The 27,377-nt window shown below is 38.9% G+C and overlaps 4 protein-coding genes across 4 annotated transcripts; 3 read left to right on the forward strand and 1 right to left on the reverse strand.

Annotated features, from left to right (window-relative positions):
* Positions 1-4,439: 4,439 nt before the first annotated feature.
* LOC133736973 (BTB/POZ domain-containing protein NPY1) lies at positions 4,440-9,580 on the forward strand. Its single transcript, XM_062164597.1, has 4 exons — positions 4,440-5,374; positions 7,051-7,120; positions 7,322-8,500; positions 8,797-9,580. The coding sequence occupies exons 1-4, from the start codon at positions 5,313-5,315 to the stop codon at positions 9,328-9,330; spliced, it is 1,845 nt and encodes a 614-aa protein (XP_062020581.1). The 5' UTR covers positions 4,440-5,312; the 3' UTR covers positions 9,331-9,580.
* A 176-nt stretch (positions 9,581-9,756) lies between these two features.
* On the forward strand, positions 9,757-12,529 carry LOC133736974 (uncharacterized). Its single transcript, XM_062164598.1, has 7 exons — positions 9,757-10,042; positions 10,125-10,329; positions 10,459-10,660; positions 10,780-10,973; positions 11,197-11,350; positions 11,589-11,753; positions 11,855-12,529. Exons 1-7 carry the CDS (start codon positions 9,829-9,831, stop codon positions 12,314-12,316), a joined length of 1,596 nt encoding a protein of 531 aa, XP_062020582.1. The 5' UTR covers positions 9,757-9,828; the 3' UTR covers positions 12,317-12,529.
* Positions 12,530-13,195: 666 nt separating this feature from the next.
* On the forward strand, positions 13,196-17,545 carry LOC133738264 (small ribosomal subunit protein mS47). Its single transcript, XM_062165760.1, has 14 exons — positions 13,196-13,417; positions 13,530-13,610; positions 13,732-13,800; positions 13,897-13,960; positions 14,142-14,221; positions 14,541-14,624; positions 14,939-15,023; positions 15,144-15,229; positions 15,323-15,444; positions 16,317-16,377; positions 16,646-16,744; positions 16,828-16,929; positions 17,012-17,053; positions 17,154-17,545. Exons 1-14 carry the CDS (start codon positions 13,301-13,303, stop codon positions 17,271-17,273), a joined length of 1,212 nt encoding a protein of 403 aa, XP_062021744.1. The 5' UTR covers positions 13,196-13,300; the 3' UTR covers positions 17,274-17,545.
* A 134-nt stretch (positions 17,546-17,679) lies between these two features.
* On the reverse strand, positions 17,680-19,714 carry LOC133738265 (chorismate mutase 2-like). The gene is made up of 6 exons (XM_062165762.1): positions 19,488-19,714; positions 19,049-19,292; positions 18,777-18,863; positions 18,496-18,639; positions 18,158-18,250; positions 17,680-18,054 (listed from the first exon to the last, which is right to left on the reverse strand). Exons 1-6 carry the CDS (start codon positions 19,691-19,693, stop codon positions 17,800-17,802), a joined length of 1,029 nt encoding a protein of 342 aa, XP_062021746.1. The 5' UTR covers positions 19,694-19,714; the 3' UTR covers positions 17,680-17,799.
* Between the last annotated feature and the right edge of the window lie 7,663 nt (positions 19,715-27,377).

A 27,377-nucleotide genomic window follows, 5' to 3' on the forward strand; every position in this document is an offset into this window, starting at 1 on the left:
CCAACAGATTTCCTATCTTACAGCAATCTCTAAATCTCCATAACTATTTCTTAAATTTTTAGAGATTGTTGTAAATTTAGGGAATTTTATTTTCTCTTTCTTCATTATCTCTAAAATATGGATAGTTATAGAGAATTTATTGAAGCGAAAGAGACTCGTTTTTCCCTAAAATAGAGAAAAATAAAAATATAGATAACATATTGGAGTTGCTCATGTTGTAATGTTGAGTAGTTGACTGGTTACTGCCTTGGATAGATTTGACTCGAACCAAATTGATGAATTACTTGTTTCCGTTTGAATTCCTCGTTTGACTACTTGACTCATTGACTATCACGTTTTGTTTTACAATTTACTACGTACTATTTACTGCATGCAATAAATGTAGGCTACATGTTGTTTTTACTCTTACACAATTAACCATTGTCATGGAATTTTTTTTTAAATAAAGAATTCATAAATTAATATGATTATGACCATGGATAAAAATAGTACAAAAAACGACAAATTCATTAAAAAATTTCAGCGCGGAATAGTGTATGGTAACAAAAATACCAAATATTATTACCAAATGATGTGGCACATGTTATGACATCAATTTTGCTTCTAAAGATTATTCAGTTATAACAATGAAACCTAGCAGAGCTCTGCTAGGTCTGGGAGCGCACCAGCGGCTCTGCACCTTCCTCCATCCTCGATGGAGCACTGTCCCGCCGTCCTCATCGATGTTGGGTAAGCCAAAGCCGGCTTCTGCCATGTTTTCTTCTTCGCTTTCTTCCTCTGTATCACTTGGGCTGAGCACCGATGGATTTAGATCGCGGTTGGGATCGCGACTGGTGTCTTTTCCTTTGGCTTCAGTTTCATCCATTACTGTCGAGGGTATCTGGTTTGCGCGCTGCATCTTTGATCCCTTTGATGGTGATGGGGTGAATGGCGTTGGCCTCTATTGGGCGTGGTTTGCTGGTTCGATGGTGGTTATGGCGTCTGGCTGTGGACTAGCTGAAGGTAAGGCTAGCTTTCGACCTTCGTCTGGGGGCGGCGACGTCTCCTGTGGTGGTGGTGTAGTGACAGTGCTTAGCGCCCGTTGGATCTGGCAAGCTCTGTAGGCGTTGGGTTGGGTTGATGATCCTGCTGCGTCCGATGGCGTTGGCTATGGTGGAGGCAGCATGATTTTCACCGGCAGTCAGGAGGTATCCTTGGTGGAGGTTGCTAGGGTTTCTCCAATCTGGGCTTTGGGCTCACAAGTGGTTTTGGGCATTTTATTTTTTATTTTTTATTTAGTCATTATTCCTCTTTGGTTTAAGGGGAATATGACTATGTTTTTTTTTTTTTGATTTTAGTTTTGGGTCGCAAAATCTACTGCTCGGTTGAAATTTTATTTAAACAACTTCTGAGCAGTTAGGTTTTGTTAGAATAATGGTGCGTGGATTTCCTAAAAGGTGGGTGTACTCTGGATTGTGGAGTTCTCTATTTGTTAGAAATAGGTTCTTTGTAAGTCCTAAATGACAACTCTTTATTGACGACTCCATTGGGGTGTATCGTTTGGTACTGCTTGCTAAATTATAAAATCGGGTTGACCTCTTTCGATTAAAAAAAAAAGTGTATGGTAACAAAAAACATGAGATTGATGCATTTTTTTCTTTGGTTTTTATTGTTTTGAGAACCCTTCAACATAAAAAGAATGAGAGTAGTCTCATGAACACAAAAGTATATGAATTTTAAGCTCATATTTAAAGTGAACATGTAGTAATCAACATTTTCATCTTATAAAGATATGTGCGACGCATATGATATTATGATGCGTTAATACTTTCAATATAATATAAAATAAAAAATTTAGTTAATTTATAAGATATCTCTATAAGTGAAAAAAAGAAAACAAATTTTAAATAGTGCCTCAAATTACAAATGAGTGAGATACAACTAACTGTAATCAGCATATTACACACTATATGTGTCAATAGACTAATTCGATGTAAAACATGCAATAACTGAGTAACACCAACGCTAGCAATTCGTATAAACCAAACTATTTCAATGGCTCCATATACAATACCTAAAGCTAATATATCAAGCACATCATCACCTACTTTGACTCGCTATTTCGCAATTAATCATGTGTTTCATAAAGCTAATTTTTCAGTTGATAGTTTAATAAATTTAAGTAATTCTAATGATGCGGAGATGTATTGGGAAAACAATTTTGCCATTTTAGAGCATATTTAGCAGACTCTCTATTGTGGCTCCTTAGCTATTTTGGAGAGCATGTTTAGCTTTTTATTTATTTTAGCTGCTGCACCAGACTCCTAAGTGGCTCTCTATTATAACTTTTAGTTATATCGCGTCTAAATATTGAGAGCGGAATGCGACTCTCTATAATTTAAAACATTCATTTTAAGTTATTTTATGTAATTTATAAATACATTTAAACTATTTAATATTCATTTAAAAAATAATATAAATTCAAAACTAGCTAAAATAGAGAGTATTGATGCAGACGTAATTCTAAAGTGGCTAGCTAAAATGACTAGCTAAAATGACTTTTTAGCTACTTTAACTAAAATTTGACTAAAAAATGGCTAGCATGGCTACTTTAGTTAGGAATGCAGTTCTTTTCAACCGGTTGTGCTAGAGGATTTTCTTTATAATTTAATTTTTCTTATAAAATAATATGGGAAAAATGCACGAACAGTGTCTGGAGACTCTAAGGACTGTCAAAATGATACCTGAACTTTCAAATGTATCAATGTGATACCTGGACTTATATTTTCTTGTCAACGTAGTACCTACATCAACTTTTCGTTACGGCTCCTTCAGTTCGAGTCACGTGTGACGCATGTGAGGCCGAAAATGAGGGCAAAAAAGACTTTTCCACTCCATCAAATCCTAAAGGGAAAAATGCACGAACAGTGTCTGGAGACTCTGAGGACTGTTAAAATGATACCTGAACTTTCAAACGTATCAATGTGATACCTAGACTTATATTTTCTTGTCAACGTAGTACCTACATGCATCAACTTTCCGTCACGGCTCCGTCAGTTCGAGTCACGTCTGACGCATGTGAGGCCGAAAATGAGGGCAAAAAGGATTTTTCCACTCCATCAAATCCTAAATGAATAAGTTTAAAATTGAAAATAAAAACATAATAATTTATTATATTGAAAATAAAAGATGATTAATTTTTTTTGCTTTTTCTATTAACCAAGATCAATCCAATATATTCTCAAAAAAAAAAAAAAAAAAATCCCAATCCGATAAGTATGAACCTAACATTTCTTCATGTTCATCTTCTCAAACCCAGCAAAAAGGCAAAAAAAAAAAAAAACAAAAGAAATCTCAATTGTTTATGTTCTTGAACCCATTCTTGTTCATCTTCTTAAACTCGACAAACCCATTTTGAAAGAGAAATGAAAGATCTGGGAACTCCAAGAACAAAAAAGAATGAGAAATAATTTTTTTTAGCAAAGCTTCTCCCTTGTTCGATTCACTTCTAAAACACAAAACCAAGTCCAACTTGTTTCTGCAAAATCATTCAACCCTATTCAACTCCCAAGTCTGCCTTAATTGGTGGCAACACCAGAAGCTGCGGCGAGGACCACGAGGTCCGCGCCCCGAAGAAGCGGGCCGAGCATTGGATCTAGGAGAAGACCCGCTGCCTTATCATTTTCGGCCTCACATGCATCAGGCGTGACTTGAACTGACGGAGCCGTGACGGAAAGTTGATGTAGGTACTACATTGACAAGAAAATATAAGTCTAGGTATCACATTGATACGTTTGAAAGTTCAGGTATCATTTTGACAGTCCTCAGAGTCTCCAGACACTGTTCGTGCATTTTAAATGTTAGTTATAGGGCAAATCAGTCTTTTTACCTTCATTTTGTATGTCACGTGCCTCACACGTGGTAAATTTAACGGTGCCGTGACGGAAAGTTGATGTAGGTACTACGTTGACAAGAAAATATAAGTTTAGGTATCACATTGATACATTTGAAAGTTCAGGTATCATTTTGACAGTCCTCAGAGTCTCCAGACACACTGTTCGTGCATTTTTCCCAAATAATATACAATACCTAAAGCTAATTTGTTTTGCAGGAGTAAAGAGTAAACTAACTCCAATGGAAAATCAACGGCACGATTGGTGTAATGACTGTAATCATCCTGTAAATAGATAACTTACCCAAATTCTCCTCGGTTAGCGTAGTATTGACTATAAAGGAATATTGGATCAAAAGTCAGAAGTTGTTGTCCATATAAGCTACGCGTCAAACGGCGGGAACATCATCCGCTCTCAAGTGGCGCGTAAGGCAACCTCTCCGGCTCCGGCGTGTAAGGCGACGGAGAGACACCCAGCGGAAAAAAAAAAAACAAAGAGGAGGGGTAAGATAGTCCATTAAAGGGTGGCGTGCCTTAACGGCATAAAAGCTAGTTAAAAAGTCATCTGAGCCACTCTGTAACAGTCCCCTACTCTCTATACACACTCACACTTTCTCTCTCTAACTTTCCCTCTCTTCTCTCTCCTCTCTCTCTAATTTTTTCTGCAAAATACTGGACGAGGAGGAGAAGAGAAGAGAGAAAGGAGACAAGGTGCGTCAGAGCCAAACCGATGAGATATGAAATATCACCACGTATAGTAGAAGAGAGAGAGAGAAGAGCCATTGAGATTTGCGCCCCCTTTAAACAATTAAGAAACGAGAAGAAGATCTTCAGAGGATCAGGGTTGATTTAAAGCAAAGGCGGCGAGAATTTATGATATGAGCTTTGTTTCTAGAGAGAACAATTCCTCTGTGTACCCTTGCCATTGATGCAAAATTACAACAATCCCCTGTCTGCTCTAGATTTTGTTTTCGTGGGGTTTGGTACGTATTTGTGTAAAGATAAGGAGCGTCATCAATGTCATCATAAAGGCTTGGAAGAAATGAATGGGAAAAGCACCAAGCTCGAGGAGGCGGTGCTGGTATCATAAGCCCACACCACCCCTGCTCTCTGTCTCTGTCTCAGTCTCTGTCCCTGTCTCTGTCTCTGTCTCTGTCTCTTGTCTCGCTCCAAAATTTATGGTCTTCCCTTCTCTTCTGGTTGCGTGTTTCAGAGAGAAACACAAGAGAGAAACACAAGCATAACAAGCATTCAAGCAACTAGAGAGAGAGAGAGAGAGAGAGAGAGAGAGACCGCTCCATTCCTGGTCTTCAAGAGTTTTAGAGAGAGAGAGAAACTCGACATTTGCCGCTGCTTAATTCAGACGAAACGGAGCCCGTCTTTAGACTCAAGACTTGTTTCCGTAATTTGTGGTGGCTTAGAAGGACATTTTGGGGTCAAGATGAAGTTTATGAAGTTAGGGTCCAAGCCTGATGCGTTTCAAGCTGATGGCAAGTTGATCAGGTAAACATATTTCATCTTTTCTGTGCACACACCTGTAATATTACTACAAACTCAAGCATCAGCTCTAACAAATCATTTTCATCTCTTCGAATTTTGGTTCTGTTTTTTTTTTTCCCCTATAATGAAGCCCTTGTTTTAGCATTATATTTGTTTTCTTTGCCTCTGCTTCAATGCGTCTCTTCGATCCCCAGTTTTAGGTCTTATTTTCCTGTATAAGTTGTGAAATTGGACCTAAAGTTTGAGGTCTTGTTTGTATGAGTATGCACTTACTCAGTTGTAAGTGGCTAATTCTTCTGGTGAATCGGTGATGATAAATACAGCAAAAAAAATTCTTCTCTTTGGATAGGAAGGACATAGAGAAAATAATAAATAAGAAAACAGAGTAAGAGAAACCACATGGGCGTTCGTGATGTTATTATCATTGTTTTCTTTTTTCATCTCAAAGGTGTTGCTATTGACAGTATGGTAAAAGGGAGAGATTAGGGTGTCAAAGGGCCTTTCAGGTGGTGGTCCAGCAATGGAATGTCATATTTTAAATGAGTTTGTGTTTGTGGTCCAAATTTGGGCAAGTCATATGTGATCACCCAAGCTCTCAAATCATAATCACACTGGGCAAATTCTTCCTCTTAACCAACCATTTAGTTGCATGTTCTTCTTTTTTAATCTTTAAACAAGATCAGCTTGGTGATTATATCTTGCAAACTTGGATGAATAGCATCTGTATAAAAAAGATGACATGTTTATCTTCTGATGGATCGCCTTTAATCTGATTAAATATGCAAATGGTCGAGACTGTGTCAGATCCTGCATGTGCTGGTTTTCTGGCTGCAAATTGTATTGTTAGGCTGGAAAAGAGCTACATCTATTAGTTAGTTTGAAAGATTATTACAGCATGGACTACAATGACAGATATTTGTTTTTTTTTTTTTCTTTGGCTGTACTCCAGTCCAGTGTGGTCTTATTCCACTGGTAGATCTTTGCTAATCACTGCAAGGTTATGGGAAATTAGAAAGTTAAGTATCCTTATGACCTTTTGATTTCCAAGTCAAAGAGGTTTTGGACATTGTGCTACAGCATGCTATATCTAATTTGATTTCCAGACCCTGACTTGGAGCTTGGACTTTCCTCAGATTAGCTTCTCTAAGGTGAACTACTAACAAAAATATAGAAACTCTGCACTAAGTTGCTATCTAGCCTCATATGAGGAGTGTTACAACCTAAACACTACAGGAAGTGGTTGAAATGGACCGTATTCCATTCTCTTGCCAAAATGCTGACCAATCTATAGCTGTAGTTGTTAAAAGTTTGATGATTGTAATCAATTCCCGAGTAATGTAAGGATGTCATATTCCTTCTACTGTAATATAATTTTTTAACAAATGTCTGAACAGAAGATGAATTTGTTCATCTACTTTAGCAATGTAGGATGCACCATTTGTTATTAGAAGCTTTAGGGAAATAGGTCAATACTTTGAGCATGTCATCTCTGTTTTATCCCTGATGAAATTAAGTTACTCTCCATGTTTCTTATGTTTGTTTGTTATGGATCGGGAGTCGTGCATATATTGTTGTGATATGCTATCCAATTTTGAAGATAATTTTTATTTGCATTCCTCTTATAGTTTGTATTGCCCTCGACTCTTTGGGCTCAATTTTATCTTCCTATGCTCATGCAGATATGTAACATCTGAGTTGGATTCAGATGTCATCGTAAAGGTTGGGGAAGTGCAATTTTACCTTCACAAGGTATGTTTTATTAATACAGCATTAGATTTGTTTTGATGGTGATATATGATGTGAATATTCCCACTTTTGTTGTTCCTCTTTTGCAAAATGAAAACCTGGGGTGCTCTTTCATTTGACGTTTTATTCCCTCTAAATTTAATGATGCTTTTCTCTAGCAAAGCTTATTCTGTTTTGTATTGCTGAATCTCTTTGTATTTTCAGTTCCCTCTCCTTTCCAAGAGTAATCGCTTGCAAAAACTAGTACCTAAAGCCAATGAGGAGAAAGTCGTCGAAGTTTGCATGGATGATTTCCCCGGTGGGGCAAATTCCTTTGAAGTCTGTGCAAAATTTTGCTATGGAATGACTGTTACTCTCAATGCTTACAATGTTGTGGCTGCTCGTTGTGCCGCTGAGTATCTGGAGATGACCGAGGATGTTGATCGCAGTAACCTGATATATAAAATTGAAGTATTCCTGAATTCAAGTATATTTCGTAGCTGGAAAGATACCATTATTGTTCTCCAAACCACCAAACCTCTTCTGTCATGGTCCGAGGATCTGAAGATTGTCGGAAGATGCATAGATTCAATCGCTTCTAAAACTTCTGTCGACCCTGCAAATATCAGCTGGTCCTACACATACAACCGAAAATTAACAGAGCCTGATAAAATTATTGAAGAAGGGATTAATTATCGAGACAAAATGGAAAATATTCCAAGGGATTGGTGGGTTGAAGATATATGTGAGCTAGATATTGATCTCTACAGGCGTGTCATGATTGCTGTGAAATCAAAAGGAAGAATGGATGGTGCCGTTATTGGGGAGGCTCTGAAAACTTATGCACTTAGATGGTTGCCAGATTCTGTTGATGCGTTGATTTCTGATGATCATGCATTGAGAAACAAATCTCTGGTAGAAACTATTATTTGTTTATTGCCATCTGACAAAGGTGTGGGTTGTTCATGCAGTTTCTTACTGAAACTTTTGAAAGTTAGTACTTTGGTTGGAGCAGATGAGTCATTGAGGGAGGTTCTGGTTAACAGGATTGGTTTGAAGTTACCTGAAGCTCGTGTTGGTGATTTATTGATCCCTGCTCGGTCTCCTCAAATTACTATTTATGATGTTGAATTGGTTCAGTCCATTGTGAATCGGTTTGTGATACATGAAAAGAGTAACTGGGATTTAGATGTTGTTCGGAAGAATGAAAGGGGTACTGATAATTTTATCTTGGGGCATGGATCCTTGGTGGGTGTTGGTAGACTGATTGATGGGTATCTTGCCGAAATTGCTCATGAGCCTAATCTTAACCTTGGTAGTTTCATAGACTTGTCACAATTGCTTCCTGAGTTAGCGAGGCCAATTCATGATGGATTGTACAAAGCCATTGATATCTACCTGAAGGTATGCTTTCATGTCAAGTGCGTGTGTGATTCATTCATTTTCTTATTTATACATCATCATGCTTTTTGCTTCTCATGTGAGAGATGTCTGTCGTGCTAATAGGATTGATTTACCAATTTTCTTTCACATCCTGGTCTCAAAAACGAACATCTTTGGCACAATAAATTGGAACCCGTTTTATTTATGTTTGCATTCCCTTTTGTACTTGGTGCCGTTTCTGTGGATTGCTAAACATATGCCTCTTTCAGATTTTAGTGAACTTTTTTTATCGAGTACTGATCGGTTGTCCTGTCCAGGAGCACCCTAGTCTGACAAAGGCTGAAAGGAAAAGAATATGTGGATTAATGGATGTCAAGAAACTGACAATGGAGGCATCCATGGATGCTGCACAGAACGAGCAGCTTCCACTGCGAGTTGTTGTCCAAGTTCTCTTTTTTGAGCAGGTGAGATCTTCAGCTGCTGCTCGGTCCCTTAACAACCATCCATCCGATGCTTCACATTCCACCACAAATTTGGATGAAGAATGTGACAAGACAGCAGAAGAAAACTGCAAACCTTTAGGAAAACAGCTGAGTCAAATGAAGGTAAGCGAAGAGTTGCAGAAGAATGGGAAATTGGGTAAGAAGAACAGCAAGAATAGTAGAAGTGGTGCACAGTTGTTGCCGTCTAGGTCAAGGAGGATATTTGACAAGTTATGGTCTGTGGGGAAGGGGGGGCATGGAGAGAACAAGAGCTCGGAGACTTCTGGGAGTTCTCAGAGCCCAACTTCTATAGTTCCTGGTGATTCCAAGTCTGTTTCATCAAGACACAGGAGGCATTCTATATCCTAGGGTGGTATCTTATTTGAATGAAGTGAGGAAAATTCAACTGCCAAGTGTACAAAAATGGTAGGATTTGTTGTAGCTAATGATCAAATTGTCTTTCTGTGGCTGGCATGTTATTATTTCAAAGGGAACAGAGTTCACTGTAGTTAAAAGTGTAATCAGTTATTTGGTGGCATTGCCTTGACATCTTTTGGTACCGATTGTAAAATTCTCTGTGCATGCATGTTGATCTTAAATAAGTGCCAGTTCATTTTCACTTTTGTTGCAAACTCATCAAACTATCATGTTATGTCGATGTTTTAGAAAATAGAATTGACCAGGTTGCATGTGAATGAATGATTGAGATTACTGTTACTGTTTTACATTTACATGAGACGTGATTATTACTTCTACTTAATGCTAATAAGGATGAAACAGAATTCGGAATATCAGAGACTATTGGATTAGCATACGAGTTTGCGGGGTTTGACTTTATGCCTATTATTGTATTTGTACACAAACGGTATGATGATATATACACAGTTACGCAGTCGAGACAAGAGAAAGATGAAAGTCATTCACAGTCGCATTATCGTCGTCATCGTTTTGGTTTTAGTCAACCTTTCTTTGCTACCCGTCTCTGAATGTTCAGGTTCGGCGAAATGCAAAGCATGGCTGGTCCAATCAATCCCCACCGACATGCCGGGTCTCCGTCGTGTCCCTGGTGTCCTCTCCACCGGTAACATATATATGCTGTTTTATCTCAAAACCCAATTCATTGAATTTGATTATGTTGTGATTGTACATGTTTGTTTGTGCAGCGGATGTGTTCCGGTGGCTGGCGCGGAACTCATCACAGAGACTGGACATAATTGCTCAGTACTGGCAGTTTGTAGCCAATCCTAAAGACCCTCAATCTGGAGATTTTGGATACTCAAAACAGGACATGAAGAGATTTGGAGCTCACCAAGGTGCTTCTGTTTATGGCGCCATAGATGATGCTGCTAATCGCAATCTTACTATCAGGTACACAACTTTGACTTGGGAAACTAAGCCATTAAATTACATGTCATTTCTGTGCTAGTTTAAAGATTGTGTCTTTTAGCTATCTTATCAAATGCATTGTTCTTATTTGATACTGTTATGGGGTTTTAGGCTGCTATCACACTCGGGTGTATATCCTGACTACACCAAAGAGCCTTCCAAACTTGCTTCAGGAAGGCCCAATGTGAAGAATGTCACTTTGTTACTTAGTGAATGGTGGGGTTCTGGCATAGTCCATGCCAAAGTTTGGATATCAGATCGGCGTGATGTGTATATTGGGTCTGCAAACAATGACTGGAAATCTCTCACACAAGTATTTCTTCAAACCTTGCTACTTTAACGAGTTTATCCTGTTACTTTGTATGGTTTACTGTTTTTACATGTCATGTCCTATTATTCTTTATTGGGGGAGTCTGAATGGGTTGGTTGTAGGTCAAGGAAGTTGGAATTTATCTTGCTGGTTGTCCAAAAATAGCGAGAAAGGTTGAGACCTACTTTGACAACCTGTGGAAACTTGCATCTCTTAATTCTACAGCTTACACAACAAATGTATCAGATAAACAGTGGCAGACCGAGAGACAAGTTCCTTGCTGGTCGCATTTCGTGGATTCTAAAGCAAGGTGTAGGTATGTATTTTTGGGGTTTGTGATGGAAACCAAGTTCAATTCTAGTTAGTTTGAAATGTTAGATGATACTCGTATCAACTTCTTTGCCTCAAGTGTCTAGAATCTAGATGCTTTACCCACTGCAGTTTTTCCTTATACTAGTGTTATCTCTCCTATGCTTCTAGGATTCATACAATCCAGTTCTTCAACTTTACTTAAGTCTTGTATGGTTGTGTCAATGCAGTTCACCTCTCCCTGGGATTGTGGAGACTGACCATGTAGCAGGATACCCCATACTGTCAGACCCTCATATGTTCAAAATGCAGCTCCAGACTCCTGGACATAATGAGTCAAGTTTGCAACCCCAATCCAGCTATCTATCTTTTGCTCCTCCAGAGGTAATTGGCCAGTCACTTCCTGGACATAATGGTTTTTATCTTGTGTTCATTATATAGCACTGAACTCTTCTAGGTGCATACAAATGAGAAGTTGCTATCATATTGTAATTATGAGAAAGGAAAGGAACTCTTTGAAAAAATCAAGATGTTGAAAAACAAAGTTCTCATATTTCAGTTGTGTTCCGAGTTGTTCTGAGTTTTCTTATTTATCCATTTTAACGGCATTTGTGGTCCGCAGCTGTCATTTGGCAAGTACCAGGCAGATGAACAAGCATGGATAGAGACTATTAAATCTGTAGGAAGTGGAGGGACTGTCAGGATTAGTATCATGGACTGGCTTGGTCAGTCCCAGTTTATGAAGCATACAATTTATTGGGCATCCCTCTCCTGTGCAATATCAGAGGTAACATCCATTGCCACGACTCCTACTTATTTTCGTGTACTTGTTCCTTTTCCATGGAGTAAAGCTTTGAACTTACAAAACATTCGACTGGTATTTGGTAGGTTGCGTTTGCAAAGAATGCAACAGTGAAATTATTGGTAGCACACTGGGCACATTTTATCAACAGCACAGATCAATACCTGAAATCTCTCCTCTACTCTAATGTTCTCTGCAATTCATCTGAGTATAACCACTGTTCTGGGAAAGTTGAGATCAAGTATTATATGGTCCCAGGTTTCAACTCGACGGGACCTGCCAGAACTGGCAATGGTACTCATACTGGAAATATATACCCTGGTTACACCAGGGTTAACCATGGCAAGTATGCAGTAAGCGATGTTCGAGCCCATATTGGGACGAGCAATCTTGTGTGGGATTACTTTTATACAACAGCGGGTGTCAGCTTTGGTACAAATAACTCTGCCATTGTTTCACAACTTCAACAAGTCTTTGATGCTGACTGGGATTCGGAATATGCTGTGCCAGTTGATGAGTTGGGGGAAGGTAATGCTTTTTCAAGCTGATGATGAGCAGTTCATTGTGTCATGGACAAATGACCTGAAAATAGAATGTCAATGAAAGAGATAATGTCATGTAGGTCCTTTGGAGTTTGGATAGATTAACACAATGAATTTCAACTCATTTGTTCTTTGAAAATTTGATGGTGAAATGAACCAGACATTGTTTGTAATTTCACTTCACTTGAATAAGCATAGTAAAGTCTTCCTTTCCCTCTACTGAAGTCTCAGCTCACTCTTCATCTCCACTTTTTTTCTTTTTTGGTTTTCAGAAATTGAACAATTTCAACATGAATAAGAGTATAACACTATAACTTAAAACTTGTGGTAATTAGAGGTAAGAGGGCTTTTTTATTGTTTAAATCTAAAAACGTGAAATGAAGAAGGGTTAGACTTGTCTCATTACAACTCGGCACATCATTTAAATAGAAATGAAGCTTTACATGGTTTGACACATTAGTAGGTGTCATCCTGGAGGAATTCATGAAATGCATGGCGTATGCCGAAACATGTTAAATCTTTTTATTTTTTTTCTTGAATTTCTTCTCTACCAAAAACTTACAATTGTAGAACATGATTTTGAGAATGAGTTCCATTTGACGAAACACTGAAATCTCGAACAATTTTTTTTATATGGATTTTATTGTGTTTTTTCTTTGAAAAATCGTAAAAAGAAGGAAGAATTTGGATAAAAATCATGGTTTGGTTTCTTTGAGATATATATATTTTTTTTCCTTTTAACAAAGTTACAGAATTTAATTTCCACGAAATTGAATCATATAATATGCATTAATAAGACCAAAACAAGAGAAATAATAGCATATTTGAGCCCTAGAAATATTAAGAGAAAGAGTCAGACAAATCGAACGGTCGACAGCGTTTTGTGAGTTATAGTGGAAAAGGTGCGCTCGGGTTCAGGGTTTTAGCTCAGTGAGAGCTGAGACTGAACTGGGATCGATTCGGACGGAGCCCGCTGAAAGAGAGAGAGAGATGCAGAGAGCAAAGGGTTTTGAAGCAGCTTTGAAGAGGTGTGTGAATCAGCATCACAGAGCCTTTTCTGCTCAGCCAAACTATGCCCACCATCACCACGATGACCCCCAAGACCTGGTCTGTCTCTAATTCTTTCATTTCAGGAATCCCCTCCTCCTTTGTTTTCTTTTATGTATTCTTCTACTGTATTTATGCATTCCTTCATTTTATTTTACGAATTTAAATTCAGGTCATGGTTGAGGGGAGGACCAAATCAAGAGCAGCCATTCTCAATAGACCATCTGCACTAAATGCCCTCAATACTGCTATGGTCTCTCTCTCTCTCTCTCTTCCTTTTCATTGCTCTCTGTTTTCTGGGTTTGCTCAGTTGCTTACTGATGCACATAACCAAGTATTTAAAAAAGTTTTTATCTTTTTGGGATTGTTTATAGGTATCTCGCCTCAAGAGACTTTATGAATCATGGGAAGATAACCCGGATATTGGTTTTGTCTTGATGAAGGTATCATCTTGTTCTGTGCGGACACACTTGTTGGGTTTAATGGTTTTAGTATTATGTCAAATTTACTTCTTGTCTCTTGATTTTTCTTTTTTAAAGGGTAATGGGAGAGCCTTCTGTTCTGGTGCGGATGCTGTTACCCTTTTTCAACTAGTCAATCAAGGTAAACTTACGTTCCCTTTATCAGCTTTCAACTCAAGCCTAGTTGGTTTTCGTCATTTTGTTTAATCTTCAATAACTTAACACAACAAATTATTCCATATGTCTTTTAATATTTCAGAATCCCGTTTCTACTGTCTAAGTGACATGTCGGTTTTCTTTTCATCTGTTTTCATAATGTGCAGGGAAAGTTGAGGAATGCAGAAAATTCTTCGAGACATTGTATAAGTTTGTATATATTCAAGGAACATACTTGAAGCCACATGTGAGTATCGGATAAGAGCTTCTTTTGAAATCTATCACATGAAACAGTGGGACATTATAATGTTGACGACATTGTTGTTCTTTGTACCTAACTACTTGATTACTTTTACCAGTTTACTTAATACTAGTTTAGCAGTATATATGTGGGATCATGTGATTTCTTTCACAAACAGTAGCATATTTTGATTTGTAGCATACTCTGTTCTACACATGTTAATATTTCTTTAAAATTACTAATTGTTTAAGTACAGAATGTGCAATCAAGTGCCTAGACAAACTTAAATGTGCTTTTGATGATCACTTAATCAGAACTCATGCAGGTAGCTATCTTGGATGGTATAACTATGGGAGGTGGGGCTGGGATTTCACTCCCAGGAATGTTTCGTGTGGTGACTGATAAAACTGTACGTGACTGCTGCTTACATAATGAATGAGTTTTACCAGTGGTTCTGTTTTGTTTGAAGTAGTTGATTCTTTTCTCATATCATATGAAATGTAGAAGATTTCACCAAAACTACAAACTACATATCATATGAAATGTAGAAGATTTCACCAAAACTATATGTCTAGCCATGAAACAACTCTAACCTGAATATGCTAATGTCTCACTCATGAGAGAGAGCTGATAAAAAATACAGTTCTGCATCTTTTTCTATGTCTTAACTCTTAAGTGAGGTGGGGTTGTGTCATGTCTTATTGATGTGCCACATTTTTGCAGGTTTTTTGCAATCCAGAGGCTCAAATAGGTTTCCATCCTGATGCAGGAGCTTCATATTATCTTTCTCGTCTACCTGGCTACTTAGGTAAAGTATACTTAGAAAATTGGAGATGTTCTGCCTTTATCAGAATTTCAATTTCTATATCATTTATCTAGAAGAATTTCATTTCATTCACTGCCCGTCTTATTTGTTTCATTTGTGCAGGAGAATACTTAGCTCTTACAGGGGACAAGCTTAATGGTGTAGAGATGATTGCATGTGGCCTTGCCACTCATTATGTATTAAATGCAGTTTGTATTCTCAACGCCTCATTCTTTTGCTTGTCGGTTTCAGTATTTTGTCATTAATCTTCATCTGATGATCATGAAAATTCTTCCTGCCAGAGACTTGCTATGGTTGAAGAACGCGTGGGTAAATTGGTCACAGATGAACCATCTGTTATAAAAGCATCTCTTGCAGAGTATGGTGACCTTGTTAATCTAGACCAGAAGAGTATACTTGCTAAGTAATTTTCTATCACATATCTCTTGGTCTCGCATTTTCTTCTTCCTTTTTGTCCATATTTATCTGTGAAAACCTTAAATTCCTAAGTGAAAAAGAAGTGTGCTGTTATTGGTAAGATATGTAGTTCAAATAGAAGGGGTAGAATTGAAGTTCTTGAATGTTGAGATTGCAGCTATTTGGTGTCATATGGCACCTTTTGTTGCACATCAGCTCCAAGTCGGATGTAATGGGACACTGGGGTGGGAAAAAAGAAAGGAAAAAAAAAACAGACACATAAACCCCGTTCAAAGACTTATAATGTCCAAGCATCAAGTTTGTGGGCCTAGCTGCTATTTTTCCATATGAAACAACATCATTGCACACAAAACAGATGTTTTATACAATTTCCGGTTATGGACAGGACAACTCATAAACATGTCTAGTTGGTTTGGTTTAAAATTACCAAAGTTCAGTATCTGAGGGTTTTCTGAACAAAACAGGACCATAATATAACTTATCAATAATGAATCACCGTTACAAGGTGGATTATGTATTCTATACCTGAGTCCCAATTGTTTAAATTGACATGTGAGAGTTAAGGAAAAATTGTGCTGTATATGTTAAAATTTTCAACCACAAGAGAGATTCCTTTCTGTTTTGTATTACTATTACCTCAGGAACAAGCATTAATTCTTTTTTCGATTATCAGCATATATGTGTCCTTTGGTTTGCTTCCAGCTTTGATGCTTGGGGCAGTTCCTCTGCACTAAAGTTATATTCATCTCATTGTGTACTTCAGCAATAACGACATGATTTCCCAATACAGAACTTATATGTAGTATCATCTATCTGTTTGTCTGACTTGCTTTACCTCCAATTTTCATGTTGACTCAGGCTTGAAGGGATTGACAGGTGTTTCAGCCATGACACGGTTGAGGAAATTATTGATGCTTTGGTAAGCATGATATATCTGTTCTTAAACCAAAATACAACTTGCTCTACAATCTAAACTTTTGGTCACTACATAAGTAGGTCATTATTGGTTTCGCTGGGGACTCAATATTACCCATGGTTAGGACCCAAATCATTGTCCTATATCAGTCTTAGGTCTAGGAATGTAACCCATGGATATAAAAGATAACTTGAAAATCTTACCCAGTTTATGCATATTCTAGAAGTTACTTTTGGTACTATATCTTAGAAGAAAGTAATGAACTGCTCAGGAAAAGGAAGCTGCTGATTCTTATGATGAATGGTGCACCACAGCCCTCAAGAAACTAAAAGAAGCCTCCCCTTTGAGTTTGAAAGTTTCCCTACGATCTGTGAGTTATTGCTCCCTAGCATTTTATGGAGTTATACCTGTATTGATTTTCTATCTATGCCTGACTTTCACCCGTTGATTCAGATACGTGAAGGCAGATTTGAATCTCTTCATCAATGTCTGGCTCGTGAATACCGGATATCCCTAAATGGAATTTCCAAACGGGTCTCAAGTGACTTCTGTGAGGTATGGGGTTTTCAAATATCAATTTTTTAAGCATCTTTTAATCTGGCCATTACATCAAGCTTTGTTACTGTATACTTAATAGGGTGTTTGGGCGAGATTAGTGGAAAAGGACTTTGCACCCAAGGTACCCACCCTACTTTTAGTCCTCACAACTGTATGGCTTACTTTCTATTATCCCCTTTTCAAGCTGTGATCATATGACTAATTTCCATGCCAATCTCCAGTGGGACCCTCCTAGTTTGAAAGAAGTGTCTAAAGACATGGTTGACTGCTATTTCTCTCCGCTCCCTGAAGTTGAGCCTGAGCTGGAGTTGCCAACCGCGTCGCGAGAGCCATTTATGTAGGAGTGAGTCACTCGAAAGAGGAGACTGAATTTTGTGCAATGCTTGATGAAGAAAAACAAGAAGAAACTTGGCTTTGTCGATTGTGAGCTAGTTTTTGTCCATTTTAAGATTATCCTTGGAACTTATTTTTAACACACTTCTTTGTAACACCTAAAGATCATTTGTTGGAGACCAGCAGCTAGTTGCCCGCTAAAATTTAACGATGGATTGTTACTATTTATTTTAATGAGATAAAATAAAAATTACATTTGAAACTCTGAAAGAGTTTAATACACATAAATTTCCAGGCATACAGCTGACAATAGGCATAAATTAAGACCAGTTGGGTATGATGTGATAATATTCTCTGATTTTTTTTTTCTTGGCGTGCGTATCATATCTTGAATAACATATTAACAAGGCTGAATGATTCAAATTTGAAGTTTCATGACCCTCACATCTCACATGAATTTGTGAATAATACAGATACAAAAAATTGGACAGAGATTGACTTGAATGTGGACGTAATCTAATAACTTGAGTGTGTCTAGTCTAGGCGTCTAAGGAGGTACTCAACTTGAACATCCTTTGTGAGAGGCATTACCCATTCTCCATAGAGACGAGAAACTAGAGACGGATCAACCTTGTATTTTCCATTTACAGTTCCATTTTGTTTTACACTGTTAGTGTTGTTGTCAAGGCTCACTTCTTGCCCAAAGATCACTGCTTTCTTCTCAACTCTCTTCTTCACCTGCTCTTCCACATTCGTAAATGTCAACAATTTCATGAGACCTTCTCTGTCCTGGAGAAATTGAAACAACCAGTTCAGTACTTGTACTTACATTTGATCAAGAACCAGCTAGTTCATTGACAATGAAGAACCAAATAATGAAATTGAAGCATACCTGAGCGCGAATTGCAGGCTCATAATCTTGAGGGGCGTCCCTGAATTTGACCTCAGCAACATAGTATCCATAATGAATCCTTCTAGAGATTGCCTGCAGCAGCAGCAGCAAGTGTGATGAATACCAAACTCTCAGTTTCACTTAATTTTATCTGAATAACTTATTGAAACACCCAAGTGCCCCTACACTAGGTAGTAGACTATATGCATTGTTCCTAATCTAATCTTAAAAGAATGGATTAAAATATGAATAAGAGCATCACTAATGCGCACAATGAAACTTTGATGGGGCCAAGTTACCAACCAAACCAATAGCATAACTGGTGTCAACCAATATACCTGTAAACAATCAAGATCACTGGAGGCAGTTGCTGCATAGTTTCCATCATCACCGGGGACAGCAAACAGAGGAAGCAATTGTTTCAAATATATATCCAATATCTTTTTGTTAAGATTAATGGAAGCTGCAGCAGGATGCAATACCTATATATACGTACACAATACATCATTCGTCATATCAAAAAAGAGATCAGTAGAGACAAAATTGAAAAGGCACATCCACAGAGACAGAGACAAATACAAATACAAATACAAAGACTTAAGACTTTGTGGGTAATTACCGGTGGATCAGCAGGAGGCGGCAGCAATGAAGGTGGTAAGTTTTCTGGGAAAAAAGGCAGTTCTTCAGGGATTTCATATCTACCGGCCTGCACTAACACAAACATATATTATTAATAGACCAGACCATACGATTTATACAGAGACAATGTAAGTTTGGATTTTACGATATTTCAAATGAGAAATGAAGAAACAAACAAAACATTTCACGTGAAATTAATGCCGAAACCAAGAAACGAACAGAAAAAGAAATGATTGCAATGTGATTAGTTACCTGAGATTGAAGGGCCTCGGTGCTCTTGACAATGAAGTTAAACACAGAAGGTGAAGACGAAATTTTGTGGTGGTAGGTAGGAGAGTTGAGAGGGAAGGCGGCTCTCTCAATCAGCCTAAACACGATGGTGTCTTCTTGGCTGATCAATGCCTGTCTTACCTTCTCAAGCGTCAGCGACTGATCATTCTTGCTCGCCGAGTTGGGTTTTGGTGCTTCTGCCATGTTAAGAATGCGTCTGCTGCAACTGCAACTGCCAGATGTTAAAACAAGAACCAGAAGAAGATGAACAAGTCCCAAACCCCCCATTTTTGTTTAATTAAATAGTTAACAGGCAATTGGGATTCCGAGCATATATATAGATATGTGTAGACACAAGTTCCTGTCGTGAAATAAACAAATAAAGAGATGACTATTTTTAGAGAGGGAAACGAATAACAACCTTGGAATTGGCGTATCTGAGATCGTTGAACGTGAAACAGGCAGCAGAGAGAGAGCAGTTAATTTGTTTCCAATTGAGAGGAGGTAAAAAAGGAAGAGAAGATTGTGACCTTTATAAGTTTGTAACGGACAACAATGAGGAGCAGAGATTGTGACAAGCAACAGCGTTAATGGAAGATAGGAAGGTGCCCAATACTGGCATCTCATTCTCTCTTTATAAGGAAGGCAAGGGAAGCGAAGGTTGCTTAATAGGGTTAATACTTAATAGAGGTAGCGTGCGAATAATTTGCCTGATACGGGTGACCCACAACTTCTCATTCTTTAATTTCTTAACGGGTGAGAAAGTGGAGCCCCACACGGGTACGCGGATTACCCACCCAAATTTTTCAATTTGAACGTTTTTCTTTTTTCTGTTTTTTCGGTGTGATTGCTGATTTGAACCTAATTCTAGAACAATTTATTGAGGTCAACACTCTGTAAACACATGTATAGACATGACAACTCTGAAGAAAAGTTGCCGAAAAATTTGTGGAGTTATGGAAAATCTGTTATCTTCAAACCTTATCTGCTGTATTCACTACAAATTAATAAAATAAATCACTTTCGAAGAAAAAAATATCAGATTTCAAATATCCAATAATAAGACAGTGAAGATATGATCACGTTTTTTATTAGTTGATCGATACTCACTTAAGTTTGAACTATTGTGCGATGTGAACTTAAGATTTTTGTTAGTTAAGCATGAAGCTGAGATTTGAAAAAGAGGAATGCTAGCTATCTTTCCCTTCAACCTTTCTCTTTCTACTTTTTCTATTCATTACATGATGGAAAGAACTTGGCTGACCAGCCCTGGTCAGGAGGGGCTGACCACAGCCACTAACAATCTGACAGCTGTCCTTTTTTTTTTTTGCACCTTTTCCTTTCGGTTATCCTTCTTCAGTTCTTCCTCCTCTGTTCTCCTTCTTCCTCTTCTCCACTCCCATAGCGCAATGGAGTCCATAGTCGCCTCAGCCGCCCAGAAGCCACAAGAGCCACTCATATCCGCCGTCATCGAAGAGCCCAAGGTCCCTCTGCGTGAGTACCATTTCAGAGGATACATCTACCGGGAGGTCCGGAAAGAGCTGTAGGCTTACGGGTTGCGAACTGCAGCAACTTTTTCCGTTGCCGTCGTCCTCCACGCATCCCTGATTAGGAGGGTCATTCAGATCCCACATTTTTTCTTCTTCTTCTTCTCTCGCGCTTTACTTGCTCAGTAGCTTGACGCGTCCCTGATTAGGAAAGATCTACAAATAAACACGGGTTCTTAACATCAAACCCAGAATTCTGGGCAAAACGGTATAAAAGAACAAGAACAAGAACAAGAGGAAGAGGAAGATCTGTTATCTTCAAACCTTATCTGCTGTATTCACTACAAATTAATAAATCACTTTCGAACAAAAAAATATCATATTTCAAATATCCAATAATAAGACAGTGAAGATATGATCATGTTTTTTATTAGTTGATCGATACTCACTTAAGTTTGAACTATTGTGCGATGTGAACTTAAGATTTTTGTTAGTTAAGCATGAAGCTGGAATTTGAAAAAGAGGAATGCTAGCTATCTTTCCCTTCAACCTTTCTCTTTCTACTTTTTCTATTCATTACATGACATGTGTACTCCACTATTCCTAAAAATCAGATATTTAATACATTAATTAGACAAGTTTTCTCTTTTCTTTTTTACCCTTATTTAATTCCAATTTTCTTTCAAGCTATGGTTGACTTTTTCTTAACTCTCTGTCTCCCCCTCAGTTTAGTATTCTCTTTTTCTTTGAATCTGGGTTTCCTTTTCCACCTCCATTCCAGTGATATATTTCATTATTTCCTACAAATTGCATCATCATCATTTAATCGACAAAATTTCAATAAATTGCCTACTTGCCTAGTGCCTAAAATCAGAACTCCCAACTCAAACACGAATCTTCGTAAGCCTTTGATTTACTAACGACCCTCGATGACTAGTCATCTCCGGCCATTGTAATCTTTCATCATGAATTTTTCATTAAATGAAATCTCAATCAGAATCACCACTTAGGGCTGACGTCAAACAAACCTCATCATCCTCGATCAGTATGTACCCACTCCTAGTTATTGGCATGTTGCTGGTTCATCTTTTATTAATTTGAATTGATTATGGATTGAGTGGGTGGGAGGCCATATATAGGGATAGCAACTTAGCATTGTGTATCTTATAAAAAAAAAACTTAGCATTGTGTATCGGTTCATGAAGGCATGAACCCAGAAATGAGAGCCCAGCAAAAAGTTCTACGCCAAAAACTTAAATATGAAAAACAAAAAAGAATGTTGAACATTTAATAGAATGGTAGACAACGAAAAATGGTGATTTATTTTTCAATGGAATAACTGATGAGTTTTATATCTTAATGGAGTACACATGACATACAATGAATGAAAAATGTAGAAAGAGAAGGTTGGAGGGAAAAATTGTTAGCGTTTCTCTTTGAAAAAATCGTTTATATAATTTTGTGTATTTGTTCTAATCATTTTCAATGCTATTTGTTGTTTTTAATCAACCGCCAAGAATCTCCGATGTGAAACTAGAAGGTCTCTGTCCAGAATCATATGATTGGTGTCAATTTACAAAGACTTAAACCTATAAAGGATCAACCACTTCGCCACCTACCCAAAGCCACTTGGGCTAGCTAGTGGATTTAATATCATTACTCTGTGACTCTTGCATTGCTATAATACAAAGAATAAGCGGCAGCCCATGATCATGATGTATTGTGTGTCACCCGAGCACTTCCGTCACAATAATAAACTACTCAATCAAAAGGTGAGCCTCCTTTAAAAAAAAAAAAAAAAAAAAAAAAAAAAAAAAAAAAAAGGTGAGCCTCTCACGAACGGGCTTTTTTGGGACCCTGCCGGGCTTTTGCGGGCTCCCAGGCCCATGAGTCAAATAACAATACCTACATTTTGTTTTTACCCAGGGACGTAACCACTCACAGGGCTACTTGGGCTGTAGCCCAAGGGAGAATTTGGCTCAAAATGTGTCAAATATGGGTATAACCCAAATAAAATAAAAAAATACTAATGCTTCGAAGAGTTGTTGGGTTGCTGCTGTCGGTCCCGAGACTACTCTCCCCGTTCAGAACTGCAGATCGGTTCCGCCTTCCACTCTTCCAGGCTCCAGCCACGGAGCCACCTCCAATCGGTGCGAGCCACAGAGCCACTTCCATTCGTTGCGAGCCACGGAGCCGGGAGCCACCTCCAATCTCAGAGTTTCAGTCCACCGAGCCACCTCCTACTCTCACTCTCCTCGTCTCCCCGTTCAAAACTTCAGATCAATTTTGATTCCACCTTCCAGAGTTCCAGGCTCCAGCCACCTCCCCTTTCAGAGTTTCAGTCCGCCTGAGCAGCTGAGCTACCTCCTCCGCCACCCGTCCACCGAGCCACCTCCACTGCGGTCTGCATCTTTGGATTCTCTGCGACAGTGCGACTCCTTGAACTCTTGAAGGCTTCAAATCTTCAATCCCTGATGCTCAGATTCTCAGGTAAACACCGTATACCCAATACCCATGCTGATGATGTTTGAATCATGAATTCGTGATGGTGAGGTGACTGAGGTCGTAATTGGGAATGGGTAATGGATTGATGTCGATAATTGGGAATGGGTTGATGAGATTCTTTGATATTATGCAGGTTTGGCTATAGAGACATAAAAAACAAAAAATTTAGGCTTCGCCCAAAAAATTGCCACAATAAATTTAGCCCACCCCATTGTCGAATCCTAGCTACGTCCCTGATTCTACCCTCACTCTAGATGGAGCTTGAATACATGATCTCTCAAATGAGAAATCATTGCCTTACCATCTCACCAAACACACGCACCCATATGCCTAGGTGTCACAATAAAACGCACACTAAACCAAAAATAAGAAATTCAAAATAAAATAAACACCACAACAACAACAATGGGTTTCTAATGATGCAGGTATCCAAAACTAATTGACTAGGCCCACATTCCCAAATTTAATAATTTGGCCCGATTTCTTTGAAAGGACAAAATTAAACAATAAAAAACTCTAAAATGCTCACTCATTGTCATTGCACATTACTAGTTGCATAAGTTGAGCGAAGAAAGAGGGTAATGTCTTCCTTCTCTCTAGAACCTGTGTGTCTCTCTTTCTCCAGCAGATTACCTCCTACTACTAATTTTCAGGCATCTTCTACTTGGGATTTAGAAGGTTAGTAGTTGATTCGTAGGGTTAAGCCCTTCTGGTTTCCAACAGGAAGGGAGCAATCTGACTCTGCGCTTTGGCTCTTCTCCTCTGGAGTTTTAAGAGCCTACAAAAGAGTCAGATCCTTAACCCTTTGTAATGATTCTATCACATTCTGTCTCCCTAGCCATTACTTAACTATCTAGTGATATTGTGCCCAAGTCCCAGCTCTCTCCTACCTCTTGTCTTTACAGCCTTTATTCCTCACCGACTCTCAATGAGTTAGGCCCCCAACCCTTGTGGTTATACTACAGAGCTTTGTCTCTTGTTTTTCTTGTGCTTATACTGTTGAGCATTTTTTTTTACTCTCTATTATCCTTATGGCTTCATCATCTACCCCACATGATGAAACCCCTTTTGAGGATGACGGAATTATTGAGGCGATGTCTGTTCACTTTGAGAATACTGCTGACTTTATTGACCTGGAATATGGTATCAACCTACTTGGGATCTTAATTGCTGATGAAGAACCTGGCCTAGGTGGGATTAAAGCTATTCTAATGGGAATCTGGAAATCTCTGGGCCAGATTCATATCATTCGAGTCAAGAAGAATACCTATTCCTTAACTGTTGGTTCAAACTTCAAAGAAGCTAGCCAGGAAGTTGATTGAGGATAGCCCATGGAATGTAAAGGGCTATTGCTTTTCTGTTCGACATTGGCCACACTATCATTCTATTGATGATATTGAGGTCAACCGAGCCACTTACTGGGTACAGGCGCATGGTGTCCCCCTAGATCAAATTACTCGTAACAATGGAAGAAAATTGGGGGAAATGTTGGGGGTCAGTTCTTGAAGTTGAAGACCCATTAGTTGTGGGGAACAGAGGATATCTCAGAATCAGATTGGATTTTGATACAAGGAGGCCTCTTGCTACTTTTGTCCAACTCCCTCGTCCCAATTCCAGAGTCTCAAGGATTAGATTACAGTATGAGAATCTCAAGAATTTCTGCTATCACTGTGGAAGATTGGGACACTCAAACACTTCATGCAGATACCAGGTCAATCCTTACTCATCAAGCTTGGAATAGTTTATGATAGCTCTTTAATTGCAGACCCACCCCATAAACCGGTTTTCACACAAATGTCATACCCTCTGGAGTTCCCTTATGCTCCAACGACCGGGATTTTTCGTCGGAAAAAATGCAGCTCCGGTTTGCCTAATGGTTTGAATGGGGAGAGTTTGGGATCACACGATAGGGACAGCTCTGGTTTGACACATGTCTCAACAGGTGATGGTGACAATACCTCTAGGCCTGCACTGACAAAAAAGGACAGCTCACTGTCTGCTGTTGTGATACCAAGACCAAGGTACATAAAGAATGGTCCCAGTATGTTTGACCCTGATGCACATGGGGCTATGTTTCGCAACGGTAGCATTACTAGAGCTCTGAATGGGATGAGCATCCATCCGGGCTCGTGGGCCGACCCAGAAGTGATCCCCCATTGGGCCTTCAAAGAGAAAGATGAGTATTTTAATGACAACCCTTTTTTTCCTGTACCACTTACTATGGATAATTTTGCTGGGCCAACTACTCAACCCACTATGGTCAGACTAGTGGAGTTAGGAACTGTGAGCAACAAGACTTCTAATGAGCCCATCACAGTTTCTAGCTCTCACAAGTCCATTCCAGCTTATATCTCTGAGGTGACACCTTTGAAAAGAAAACACAAGAAAGGCACTGATGAGGAGGCTGGCTCCCGAAGCTTTACAAAGAAAGCTAGAGTTGTCCACAGTCCAAGTCTCAGACTCTCCACTGGTGTTGGAAGGGGAAGAGGTAAAAGAGGTCGAGGTAAGGGGACCTCTGAACCCATTGAAGTCACAAGGAGTACCATAACTAATGCAGCACCTGATCATAACCCAATGGAGACACCACCTATTGATCATGGAACTGAAGGTAAGGAGGAATTTACCCACCTCCAACGCTGTGGCGGCTGGCCTAATTCAGCTGCACGGCCTCAATGAATTGCATTGCTTGGAACTGTCAGGGATTGGGGAAGTCACTGACAGTTCAAACATTGCGGGAGTTCACACACTCCCATTCTCCGGGTTTCATTTTTCTTTCAGAAACACATAAAAGTAGTAGTTATGTAGATAGTGTTCGGAGGCAGATGGGTTTTTGTATGGGGTACAATGTTAACCCCATTAATTCTACTGGTGGCTTGAGTTTATGGTGGAAATCTGATTATAGTGTGGCTTCACTGATTATTCAAAGCACTTTATCGATACTATCATTACCATTCCTGGTGATGGTAGTGTGGTAAGAGTAACGTGGATGTATGGACCTCCATACTACACGGATAAAGCTGATTTCTAGAATTCATGGTATTATAAGAACCATAATGATGGCTGCCCTTGGTTAGTGATCGGTGATCTAAATGAAATGCTTTTTCAGCATGAGAGAGAAGGTGGTGCTTCTTGGGATCCAAATAGAAGACCGTTCTTGGGGTCTTTTATTTCATCTAATGCTCTACTGGATATTGGTTTCAAAGGCCAAAGGTTTACTTGGGCTCGAAAGGAGGATAATGTGGTGGTTTTACAAGAAAGAATTGATCGAAGCCTTGTATGCCAGAATTGGTTACTAAATTGGCCTGATACTTGCCTTACTCACCTTACTAGAGTTGGGTCTGACCACAACCCAATTCTACTTGAAACAAACCCGGTGCAAGCGAAAAGAAAACCGTCTTTTAAGTTTGAGGCCTATTGGGCTGATGAAGATGAGACTCTTCCTATTGTTAAAGATAGTTGGAGATATGATCCTTGCCTTCCTAATATTAAGCAATGGATAGACAATCTCAAGAGGTGCAAATCAAGACTGATCTCTTGGAGCAAGCAAAAATTCCCCAAGTGCAACAAGGATGAAATCAAAGCTTGTTTGATCGAATTGGAAGAGCTTCAGTTACTTGATCCGTTCAACTGTACGGAGCAGCAACAATCCATTTCATCAAAACTAGGAACTCTTTGGGTTAGAGAAGAGAAATTTTGGCACCAGAGGTCCCGGGTTAATTGGTTGAAAACCGGTGACTCAAACTCAAGGTTCTTTCATCTCTCCACAATTTATAGAAGACAAAGGAACCGTATTTTGAAGATACAGAATGATGATGCTATGTGGATTGTGGGAGTGAAACAGATTCGCTCTGAATTTGAAACACAATTCAAACGGGTGTTTCAAAGTACTGGGACAAGGCAATGGGGAGATGTGTTCAAGGGTGTTGTTCCACTTGTAACCGATGAGATGAATAATAGTCTGCTGGCTATGGAGGAAGTCAAAGAAGCCGCCTTACAGCTTGGAGCCCTTAAAGCTCCGGGGCCGGATGGTTTTCCTGGGCTTTTCTATCACAAGTATTGGAGCCTAGTAAATGAGGTTGTGCTAAATACTTCCAGAGACTTTGGTGCAGGGTCTGTCAGTTTACATAGCCTTAACCAAACACACATAGTCCTTATCCCTAAAATCCCAAACCCAGTGAAAACATCCCATTTCAGGCCCATCAGTTTATGCAATAATTCATACAAAATCCTCTCTAAGCTTCTACTCCCCCAGCTGATATCCCCAGACCAAAATGCTTTTGTCCCTGAGAGGTTGATACAGGACAACATCATGCTGGGCC

Source organism: Rosa rugosa, chromosome 3 (genome assembly GCF_958449725.1).
Source record: "Rosa rugosa chromosome 3, drRosRugo1.1, whole genome shotgun sequence".
NCBI classification, from domain to species: Eukaryota; Viridiplantae; Streptophyta; class Magnoliopsida; order Rosales; family Rosaceae; genus Rosa; species Rosa rugosa.